This window comes from Ascaphus truei, chromosome 6 (assembly GCF_040206685.1).
Source record: "Ascaphus truei isolate aAscTru1 chromosome 6, aAscTru1.hap1, whole genome shotgun sequence".
Classification (NCBI taxonomy): domain Eukaryota; kingdom Metazoa; phylum Chordata; class Amphibia; order Anura; family Ascaphidae; genus Ascaphus; species Ascaphus truei.
In genome coordinates, this window is record NC_134488.1 from 53,496,939 (window position 1) to 53,508,672 (window position 11,734).

An 11,734-nucleotide genomic window follows, 5' to 3' on the forward strand; every position below is an offset into this window, starting at 1 on the left:
TACAGCTATTGAATGTGGAGTGCATTTGTATTTTTTTTACTAAGAAGCAAACTCTGATCGAGATGGTTATGCTATAATAATATAGTTCTTTCTGCAGGGGCCACCACTTCCAGTCGCCCATAAAAAGACTTTATTGTAAAAAAAAGACAAGTTGTACTTCAATTACAAAGGAAAACAAATATTTACAAAGCATTAACATACTTATTTTACATTTTGCATTCAAGTAGCTGAGAGTGCTACAGTCAAAGTAACGGGTTTAATCTAGTAAAGTTTAAATATTTGCTGATGCATATGCATGGTTTAGAAGTATGTGGTATTCATCTTATTGGTATAAATAAGTGTCTTAGTTATAATTATTTAATAAAAGAAAAATCAGTACATAATTGAGTTATCCTTGAGATTAGCGTTGGTCATTAACTTCCCTTCCCAACAAGTAGCTATATTGTAAACATTTGCCTTGCCTAACCCAGTCATTACTTAAGTGACGTTCACAGGCTCAAGTCTTTAATCAAATTGCCTTCTTCCAGTTTATCTCCATACTTCTAATTTCAAGCTAAAAGGTCAGTGATTTCTCATGCAACACAGCTTTCAAGCATAACTGTATTAATAGGCACAACAACCAAAATAATATTCTGAAACCGTGCTGGTGAGAAATGTACAAACGTTTCCTGCTTAATATCTAACCAGACAAAAATTGTTACAATACATTATCAGAACTGCTAAATAATTACTAAAATAGCCTCCAAAAAACACTAATGAGCATTGCCCTGGGCAAACTTTGAAGCCAGGCATACAGTACCCAAGGTACTTAATTAACAGTCAAGAAAAGCAATGTTACTGGATTTACTCCAACCCCAAGGCTTGCTTATATGGTCATATTTGCATACAGATGATAAGTAAGTAGGCTTTTACAGACTTTAAAAAGCTTTTGAAATCTCATGTGGCTATATCAATGAAATATTAGTATAATTTATGTCAGATGAGGCGATAATGTCACTGTATTTACTGAGCTACACCTATTTCAGCAAGAAAATTAAAAAATACTTCTTAGTCGCTTGTATTTGTGAAGTGTGAGGTTAGCCTGTTATGTTTAACCCCTTAAATGCCAATTGTGTTTGTATATGCCTTACTACATAACTGATTACCCATTTTCTGGCAGTAAAAGAGTTAAGGACCCTGTTACTGTATATATACACTTAGATATAATGGTTACAATCTTGTATTAGCTATTTTTTTTTAATGTAAATAATGGTACAATAATTTAGGTTATGACGGTAGGGGGTAACCAGGCTCTTCATTAAAGGTCAAGCCTGTTTTAGTTACCTCTGATCCGTGTATAAGGGTCCAAGAGAGTTAGCTCTTGGGCCCAGTAACATTGTGTCATTCCAATGTACTGTATGTAATAAAAGTATTTTTGTGTTTTTCCCTTTCCAGGCATGCAATCAAGCAGGGATTGCTAGGGTATGAGTTTCAAGATTTATTTTTGCGGAGGAACCGTTGACAGAATGTGCCTAGGAGGTTGGGGTCCGGAGTTGTCGTTCCCCCATAAATATACCTGGGAATCATGCCTGATTCTCGGATACATGTAGGCACATTGTCCCGGCAATACCTTCCCTTGAAAATGCAAGCGCGACTCACCACTAGGGTACCCTGCTTCAGCACAGCCCAGAAAGGAGAATGAGACACAGGGATAAAACATCTATTCCTATAGCTGAGGGAATCCCTAGGTTAAGGGGGGTACCCCAGCTAGTGCCAAGGTGACCCACAACCAGTATAGGGTTTGTGGGTGCCTCAACTGTATATAAGGTTGAGGGGGCACTCTGAGAGTCCAAACTGAGTCCAAGGGAAAGTGTGTGGGGAATAAGGCAGATAGAAATAAACCTACAATATTTTTCCTTTTCTGACCCCTGTACCCAGAGACTCAGAAGTATAGTCAAATATACTTTAATAATGTAATGTGCTTTTTACATTCGGAACCGATGTCCAAACAGGCTACCCGAGCTAACCCATAGGGCCGGTAAGTCTGCTGGACATTGGAGTTCAAAGCAACAAGGGGATGCCCAGGGGTGAGAATAGCATTTGGACAGCGGGGAAAGGCGGAGTACCAGGTTCGGAGATCAATGGCAGTCCTCTATTGACACTACCTGAAACATAAACCAATACTAATAGGGCAAATTAGGTGCAAACGTACTATGATAAACTGGCTCTAACATATACTGTAGTGACCACGGTTATTCTAACACAAACCAGTGGCAATCGCCAAAAAGACCCAGGTAACCCCCGGTACATGCTGGATACATGCCTTAAACTTGCCTTAAACTAGACCCAGCATTTCTGCATTGATTAATGGCCCATCAGATTAACAACGGGGGTCCCTGGCAGTCCCATTCAAACTGAATGGGACTGCCAGGTACCCCTGCTGTGTTAATCCTATGGGTCATTAGTCAATGCAGAAATGCCTTAAACTTGCATTAAACTAGCCAGGTTACACCCAGCACATACCCAGAATGTAACCGAGCTAGTTTAAGGCCAACTTTAGAATACTCGTCGTCTCGTCTGTACATCTTCAAAATGAGTCAACCAAACTGCAAAAAGGGCATTTGTGTCCCTTGGTATATAGACTTCCCGGACACTTTTGTGTAGACAATTTATATCATGCCAAATACACCTAGAGAAAGGCAATTAATGAACACCAAACACCGAATCAACACAATTTTGGATTGTTGCAAGAGCCAAAAGTGAAGTGAAGCAGCATTTCACATTTAGGTCGCTTCACCAATTACTGCCATTTAACTCTCCTAACTAGAGATGAGCTAATGTATCAAAAGTCGGCCCGCCAATACCTTGACACATTTTTGTAAATATACGTCTGTGTGGTCAGTGTGTTTAGAAATGCGTGCGAATGTACTGTACACAATTCTGCCAGTGGCCACTATTTGCCAATTTGTCCTAAACATTACATTCACACAGACCCTGAAATATAGGGATAGAGAGGATGCCAATGAATTTAATCTTTAAGACAAACTTGCGAATACTGAGCACCCCCAGAATTGCATACATTTGCATTCATTTTTAAAGCCTCGGTCAGGCGTACCAAAGTTTTTTTTAATCAATCCCCGAAAATTTGCACTAGTGAATAAATGGCATATTTGCAGTGAATTTGAATGTTGCCGAATCATTCACCCATCTCTACATCTAGCCCTTCCCAAAAATATAAAAATACAACAGTCAAAAATATGTAAATAATGAGGCATGCCATTATGCTGGAGATTGAAAAGCCACAAAACATGATCAGTTCCCCCAAGTAAGTGTAACTATTGAAAACATAAAGCTCATATTATCAGTCTACGCCCAATGCTTTCAGCTCCCAGGGAGTGAAGATATTCCAAATTGTAAACAGTTGGAGCAAGAACAGAACACAACTAAAAGCCTCTGAATGAATATAAATAAATAATGAAACCTTTAGTGTAACCTCTAGACCTCTAGTGTATGTGCTCCACAGGGTAAGTACAGTGTAATATATTACAGTGTGTGTGTGTGTGTGTGTGTGTGTGTATATATATGTATATATATATATATATATATATATATATATATACACAGTGTATATATATATATATATATATATATATATATATATATATATATATATATATATATATATATATATATATATATATATATATATATATATATATATATATATATATATACAGTGTGTGTGGGTGTAGTGTTTATATATATATATATATACAGTGGTTGACAAATCACCAAAAAATCTACTCGCCACACAAAAAAATCTACTCGCCACCTAGTACCAAACGTGTGCTGCTTGGGCCAATATTTACTCGCCCGGGGGTTAAATCCGGATTTAACCCCCGGGCGAGTAAATATTGGCCCAAGCAGCACACGTTTGGTACTAGGTGGCGAGTAGATTTTTATACAGAGAGAGAGAGAGAGAGAGAGAGAGAGAGAGAGAGAGAGAGAGAGAGAGAGAGAGAGAGAGAGAGAGAGAGAGAGAGAGAGAGAGAGAGAGAAAGAAAGAGAGAGAGAGAGAGAGTGTGTGTGTGTGTGTGTGTGTGTGTATATATATATATATACACACACTGTATATATATTATCATTTGTGTACCCATTTACTATTTTATTATCAAAATACTTCAATTAGTCACCTTCATTGTTGTGTATTACAAAGATAGCTTCAGAGTTGTGTTCATTAGGTTGAAGAAAACGTTATATCTAACTATCGGGCTATTTTAGAAAATGCACTCTAGTCAGTAATAGAATTTAATGATACAACTTCAATGGATTTAGCCTCCTGTACTATGACTATTGCAGCCCAATCACTTAATAAGCCCTTCTTTGTTTTGTATTTTGATACTACATTTTGATACCACGTTCTAACCATTTTTATTACAGAAGAAGAATATTTTGATAAAGTTATGCATATACATACCAATATCGTGGAGGTATATTAAGATCAGTGGCACTAACTTAGGAGATACCAATTAAATACCCAGTGTCTGCACCACACAAGTCATTTTCTTTCTTATACTGTACATTTCAAATAATGAACTATAAGATCTTTGAGGCTTTCATGTGACCGTGTTGTTGTATTTTGAATAGTGCTACATACACTAAACATCAGAATAAAATATTATAATTATTCTCTCTGTGTGCCTGTAATGTATATCACCAGGCACCTGTAAAGCTAACAAACACTAGCACTATCATACTCTCTCACATCTTCTACATTATTATTATTATTATTATTAATTAAATATTAAAACAAAATATGAACATAAAAAGCACTTGGTGTTTTACTCACTCATTAACAAGTTCACAGTCCACAATACATGTAGCCAATGCTTCCATCCTGATACAATTCCCATGGTGTCTCAGTCTGATCTGGGATATTTAGCTTCTGTCAGTTCCTCTACTATGATTTGCTCTTGTCCTTGGCACTGCTGGTGCAGAGTAATCCACAGTGGGTGGGGGAGAAAGGTAACACCTGCAGCTACAGTGTCTGCTCTGCAGTCCCCCTCCTTGCCTGCTCGGCTTGCAAATACTGAGAACTGACAGCTCCCGTGACAACCTCTGACAGCAGCGTTCACCTTCCACTACCGACTCACAGGTACCGTGGGAGATCTCAGTGGGAAGTACTGTGGGAGATCTCAGTGGGAAGTACTGTGGGAGATCTCAGTGCGAAGTCGCGGGGTCTCGGCAGTTCACACCGAGCTGTGGAGAATGAAAAAGGAGCAAAAAAGACTCTCAAAGCTTGTGATAATAGAACTTGTCCAAAGCTCATTTGAGTTAATCTATACCTACACTGCTGCCCTAGAGGACAGAGAGGAGCGTAGTAGCGTCACCTTAGGTTGATCTCTGAAGCGCAGGGACATTAGAGGAGGAGGAGGCAATGTCTGACTGGGCGGCAGGTGCTTGATCTGGAATGAATGCGACGCACAGGAGTAGAAGGAAGCTTGATTGTGCCAGGAAAGCCAGCCACCCAGTCAGGAAGCTAAGGCAGCCCGAGATAAGCTCTCTGTAAAATGAGACTGTCGGAAACCAATCCCCAGGGAGGTTTCAGTCTCAGAAGCCGTCGAGCTTCGTGGAAAATAGAGACAAATGTGCTGTATAATGCTGGGGAATTATATTATATTTCCTGTGTTTCTTGTCACGGGGAAGACGTTAACTTTACACAATCTGTACCAAATGTCAGCATTTACTTTTGTTTTGTGTACCAAGCATTTGCGTTTGGCAATACACCATAGGGTCAGCTCTACCAGCGCTTTACCCACCCCCACCTATTTTATTCGCACTATACACATATTTACCACTAAATATTTTTATTTTCATGTGTAGACTTTTTTATCACAAGTTTATTAAATGTTAAGTTTCAATTGCCCCGGAGTGCACCTATCAATGTGCTTCTAACTAGAGATAGGGTGGTAACACATCCTATACAGTATAATAATTGGCATCAATAATAAACTAAATAATTAATTAAAAAAATATTTTTTTATTTTTCTAATATTGCATCATTTTTAATTTTATTACTATTGCTAATAATCAACCACTTTTTTAGTATAATATTTAATAAATACATTTTAAATGACAAATACTTAATTAGACAGCTCCAAATTACATGATTTTATGATTTGTCATGATCGATTTTACATAATCTCAATGATACAAACCAACAGACTTTCATCAAAACCAAAACCTGAAACTACTATTAGATACAGAGCAACCCTATTCACATAGACATGGACAGACATAGAACACAATATTTCTACTGCACTCTCAGACTGCCATGGGGGATTCATCCAGTTTCTTGGCTCTAATCATGAGGTCAGGAGACTTCAAGTCATAAAGGGAACCTTGGATTAAAAAAGGCATAGCTGACACTCCAGAGGACTTGATATAAACCTAAAAGAGTTATTGTATGATCAATGTTTCGGTCCCTGTTTGGACATTTGTCAAGGGAAACTTGGCCAGTCTGGCCTTCAAGTGTCCACTTCATTGTGGGGCCCACCAAGGATTTCCCTGGTTACCTAGGGCGTCGGTTCAATTCTTAAGCATATACTAAAATAAATTAATAATGAAATAACAACAAATACATACTTTTTATCAGCAGCATTGGTGTGTCTGTTGAATAGTAGGTAGGATCCCTTCTCTATACCAGTGCCCCCTACAAATTGTTCTAATTTTGTGAACAGTATTACTTTGAGTTCTTGTGATCTAACTTTATAATGTATGTATGTATGTCTTTATTTATATAGCGCCATTAATTTACATAGCGCTTCACAGCACTAATATATGTGACAATCATATAAATAACAAATAATATAGATAACACATAAAGGGGAGAAGTGCTTCAGACATATAAAAATAACATTCAGGAAAAGGAATCCCTGCTCAGAAGAGCTTACAATCTAATTTGTTGGTAGGAAGAACGTAGAAAGACAGTAGGAGGGCGTTCTGGTAAGTTCATCTGCAAGGGGCCAAGGCTACTCATATGCTTCCTTAAGCAGGTGTGGTTTGAGGTGGGTCTTAAATGTGGATAGAGAGGGTGCTAGTTGGATATTGAGGGGAAGGGCATTCCAGAGGTGTGGGGCAGTCAGTGAGAACGGATTAAGGTGGGAGAGGGCTTTAGATACAAAAGGGGTAGAAAGAAGACATCATTGAGCAGAACGCAAGAGTCGGGATGGTGAATAGCGAAAAATTAGGACTGAGATGTAAGGAGGAGCAGAAGAGTGTAAAGCTTTAAAAGTGAGGAGGAGAATTGAGTGTGTGATACAGGATTTGATAAGAAGTCAGAAGAGGAATTTCAGCAAGGGAGACGCTGAGACAGATTTCGGAAAGCATAGAGTGATTGTGGCAGCAGTATTTAGGATAGATTGTAGGGAAGACAGATGAGAGCCAGGAAGGCCAGACAGCAGGAGGTTACAGTAGTTAAGACGGGAGAGAATAAGGGTCTGTGTCAGAGTTTTTGCAGTCGAGTAACAGAGGAAAGGGCGTATCTTGGTAATATTGCAGAGGAAAAAATGATAGGTTTTTGCTAACTTTTGAATGTGAGAGAGGAGTCAAGTGTGACCCATAGACAGCATGCTTTGGCTACTGGGTGAATGATCGTACTTACAACAGTAATGTGGAAGGAGGAAATAGGGCCACGTTTGTGAGGACGTATGAGGAGCTCTGTTTTTGCCATGTTAAGTTTAAGTCGGCGGAGGGCCATCAAGGATGATATAGCAGAGATGGTCAGTGGTAATGCTACTCACAGCTCTAACAGAGAGTTCCAAAAAATAGACAATGATATAATATAAGTGTAGGCTACTGAGGTAAGCAACGAGGGGAATCAAAAACGTGGGTGTAACACGAATGTTGATGTAGATGGAGAAAACACTGTGAACTGCGTGTTAGGGAAAGGGAGTTCCAATGGAAAAACGCTACCTGAGATCCTGAGAAAATAGAGAGACTATGTCGGTACCTCTATAGATCCCTCTTGTAGCACTCCTCATAACGCAGCCCTGTTTGCAGCATAGACGAAAACGTCCTGGAAATCCACTGCACGGTCTCTCATCTCTGGCGTGGAGTTCCCGAGTGCCGGAAGTGCGTCATAGCACGTCCCATCCGTCCGGAAAATCTTCCTCTCCTCTGTTGACACGTGATTTCACTGGGGAGAATGTAGTGAACGCCAACACCCACGTACCCTCAGATCCTCAGCACGTCTCTCCAATCAAGCAACGACAGCATAGGTAATGAAGATTGGAAGGTAGAATCGCCAAAGCCCCAAAAAATGCACCATTAGCTCACCAAGTGGAGGGCTAAAAAAGTTTTAATAAGACTACATAAAATGAAAATAAGGAAACAAACAAAAAACTAATACATAACAACCCTACGCATTGGAGGAGCCTGAAACGCGTAGGGTTGTTATGTATTAGTTTTTTGTTTGTTTCCTTATTTTCATTTTATGTAGTCTTATTAAAACTTTTTTAGCCCTCCACTTGGTGAGCTGATGGTGCATTTTTTTGGGGCTTTGGCGATTCTACCTTCCAATCTTCATTACCTATGCTGATATAGCAGAGAGACATTCAGAAACTTTGGTCTGTACAGCAGGTGGAAGGTAGGGTAGAAAAGCATAGAGGTAATATTTGAACCCAAGAGATGTGATTAGGTCACCTAGAGAGAGTGTGTAAAGAGAAAAAAGAAGGGGTCCCAGGACAGAGCCCTGGGGTACCCCCACAGAGAGAGCGATGGAGGAGGTGTTTGCAAAAGAGACACTGAAACTACAATGGGAGAGGTAAGATGAGATCCAGGAGAGAGCATTGTTACGAATGCCAAGAGTATGGAGAATGTGAAGGAGAAGAGGGTGGTCCACAGTATCAAATGCTGCAGAGAGGTCAAGTAATATGAGCAGAGATTAATGACCTGTCTTTGGCAGCATACTGTAGAGGTCATTAATTATTTTAGTGAGGGCTGTTTCAGTGGAGTGAGCAGTGCGGAAGCCAGATTGTAGAGGGCCTAGGAGAGAATAGGTGTTAAGAATAAGGAGCAAGCGAGAGAATACAAGATGTTCAAGGAGTTTAGAGGCAAAAGGCAGGAGGGAGACAGGTCGATAGTTAGAAAGACAGGTAGGGTCAAGCCTGCTATTTTTGAGTAATGGTATAACTGTTGCGTGTTTGAAGGAAGAGGGAAAGGTACCAGAGTAGAGGGAGGGGTTAAAAATGGGTGTGAGCATAGGGATTATAGTTGGAGCAAGAGGTTTTAGGAGATGGGAGGGAAGGGGTCAAGAGGGCAGGTGGTAGAGGGAGTAGAGGAGATCAGCAATAACACATCCTCCTCTGTGACAGCGGATAAAGAGTCAAGGAATGTAGGAGGAGAGAGGAAGAGGTGTAGTATGGGAGGAGGATACAGACGGGATGGCCTGACGTATGGATTCCACTTGTTCCTTGAAATAGTCAGCAAAGTCCTGTGGTGAGATGGAGGAAGAAGAACAGGCAGCGGAGGGTGGTCTGAGTAGGGAGTCAAAGGCAGAGAAGAGTCTGCATGGATTAGACTTGTGCGTATTGATTAGTGAAGAAAAGTAGGTTTGTTTAGCTTCAGAGAGCAGAGTTGAAAAAGGATAGCATAAATTTGCAGTGAAGGAAGTCTGCGAGTGTGTGAGATTTCCTCTAGAGGCGTTCAGAGGAACGAGTGTAGGAACGCGGCATGCGCATGTGGGAATTTAGCCAGGGTCTGGGGTTAGAAGGGCAAGAACTGCAGAGAGAAAGCGGGGCATGTAGATCAAGAGAGAATACGGCAGAATTGTAGTTCCTGACCAGGTTGTCAGGGTCTGGAGCAGAGCTGAGATAGAAGAGGGAGGAGTGTAAAGTGGAATCAAAAGCTGGTAGGTTAATAGAGCGCAGGTTTCTGCAGAGACGAGGAGTATATGGAGGTGGAGGAGGGGATAAGTGAGAGAAAGAAAATGAGATGAGGTGATGGTCAGAGAGAGGAAAAGGGGAAATGGAGAAATCGGTGAGAGAAAAGTTTTTAGTGAAAACCAGGTCTAGGTCGTGGCCATCCTTGTGAGTGCTGGCTGCAATCCACTGTTGAGGCCAAAAGAAGAGGTTAGAGAGGGAAAGCAGGAAGCCCAAGGGAGAGAGAGGTCATCAATGTGGAAATTGAAGTCCCCAAGGCGAAGAACAGGGGAGTCTGAGGAGAGCAAGAAAGAGAGCCAGGATTCAAAGGGAGAGAGAAAGACAGAAGGGGGATGAGTAGAGGAAGGTGGGCGATAGATGACCACCACATGGACAGGAAGAGGAGTGACATTCTGGACAGTGTGAGCCTCAAAGGAGGGAAAATCAAGAGAGGGAGAAATAGTAAGGATACGGTAGCGGCAGATAGAGGAGAGCAGAAGCCCCACGCCTCTATCCCTGCCATCAGGGCGCTGAGTGTGGAAGAAAGAAAAGCCACCATAAGAGAGGGCAGCTTCCAGAGCAGAGTCAGACTGAGTGAGCCAAGTCTCAGTTATAGCAAAGAGGAGCAAAGAGTGAGAGAAAAAAAAGTCATGCACAGAGAGGAACTTGTTAGAAATGGATTGAGCATTCCAAAGAGCACAGGAGAAAGAGAGAGAGAGAGAGGAGGGAGGGTGACAGGGGATTGGTATGAGGTAAGAGGGGTTGACACCCAAAGGAGTAGAAGTTGTATGTGGAAGGCGAGGATGAGAACAGGATATAAGGCAGGTACCAGGATTGGCAGAGATATCCCCAGAAGCAAGAAGGAGAAGCATGGATAGAAATAGAATCTGTGAGGCTGATTTGTAAGGGTGTGTTTTGGTGCATGGGATATAGCCGTGTAGTGTCAGAGGGCGCAAGTAAGAAAGGAGTTCATAAGAACTGAGAAGTGGCAAAGGAAGGAGAAATGGAGATATATATGTATACTGTTAGAGACATAACGAGGCTGTTTGAAAGAAGTGTGTATTTTTAAAAGAAGTGAGGTCAAAGCAAATAAAAACAGTAGAGGCTGCATAGCAGCAGTAGTTTAGTGCTGAGATGTGCAGTGTGGGATAGATAATGTGTTCCTTTCCAGCGTAGTTCAAAATCCAGAAATCAGGGCCTGTAGGTGTTGATTTGTCCACTTGTTTCACTCCTGTTGAACTCCCTGTTCAACTCCACACTGCATTCTACTTAAAAAATGTTACATTAAATGTATGCTGCTTGCCCCTGCATGCTGCTCCCCCAGTGTGTCTCTAGCTATATAGGTCTTACAAGTCACCTGACTGAATTAAGTTCAGCTCAATTAGCACATGTGAGGCACATTTAAACAAATGATACTTCTAAATGGCTGTTGTCCTGCCAAGGTGTTACAAGTTGAATTTAGTCAAATAGACACATCAATGGGTGATTAGGAGACAGAAGAATCAAATATGGGTTTTACCTGGGAAGAGAAGAAAAATATGTCTGTTAGGGTAAGAGATCAGTCCAGTAATCCAATAATCTTCCCTGTTCAATTCCACACTGCATTCTACTCAAAAAAAAAATGCTACTTTAAATGTGTGCTGTATTGCAGTGGTGCGCAAAGTGGGGGGCGCACCCGAGATTGGCGCGGGGATTTACAGAGGCCCAGTGCGCTTCCCGAAGGCATTTAAATTAGGTCAATTAGCCAATCAGGTCAATGTTCATTGTGCAATATCAGCAATATTTTTCGCCATGTCAGCATGTAAACAAAGTCCTGTAGATGTCGCTGTTAACTA

At 40.9% G+C, this 11,734-nt stretch overlaps 1 protein-coding gene across 1 annotated transcript in view; it reads right to left on the reverse strand.

Moving 5' to 3' along the window:
• The window catches only part of ESAM (endothelial cell adhesion molecule), a 135,940-nt gene extending 130,448 nt beyond the window's left edge, over positions 1-5,492 (reverse strand). Inside the window, exon 1 of the mRNA XM_075604298.1 lies at positions 4,829-5,492. Within this exon, the coding sequence (XP_075460413.1) occupies positions 4,829-4,892 (64 nt within the window). The 5' untranslated portion in view covers positions 4,893-5,492. The remainder of the gene's footprint in view (positions 1-4,828) is intronic.
• Positions 5,493-11,734: the final 6,242 nt, after the last annotated feature.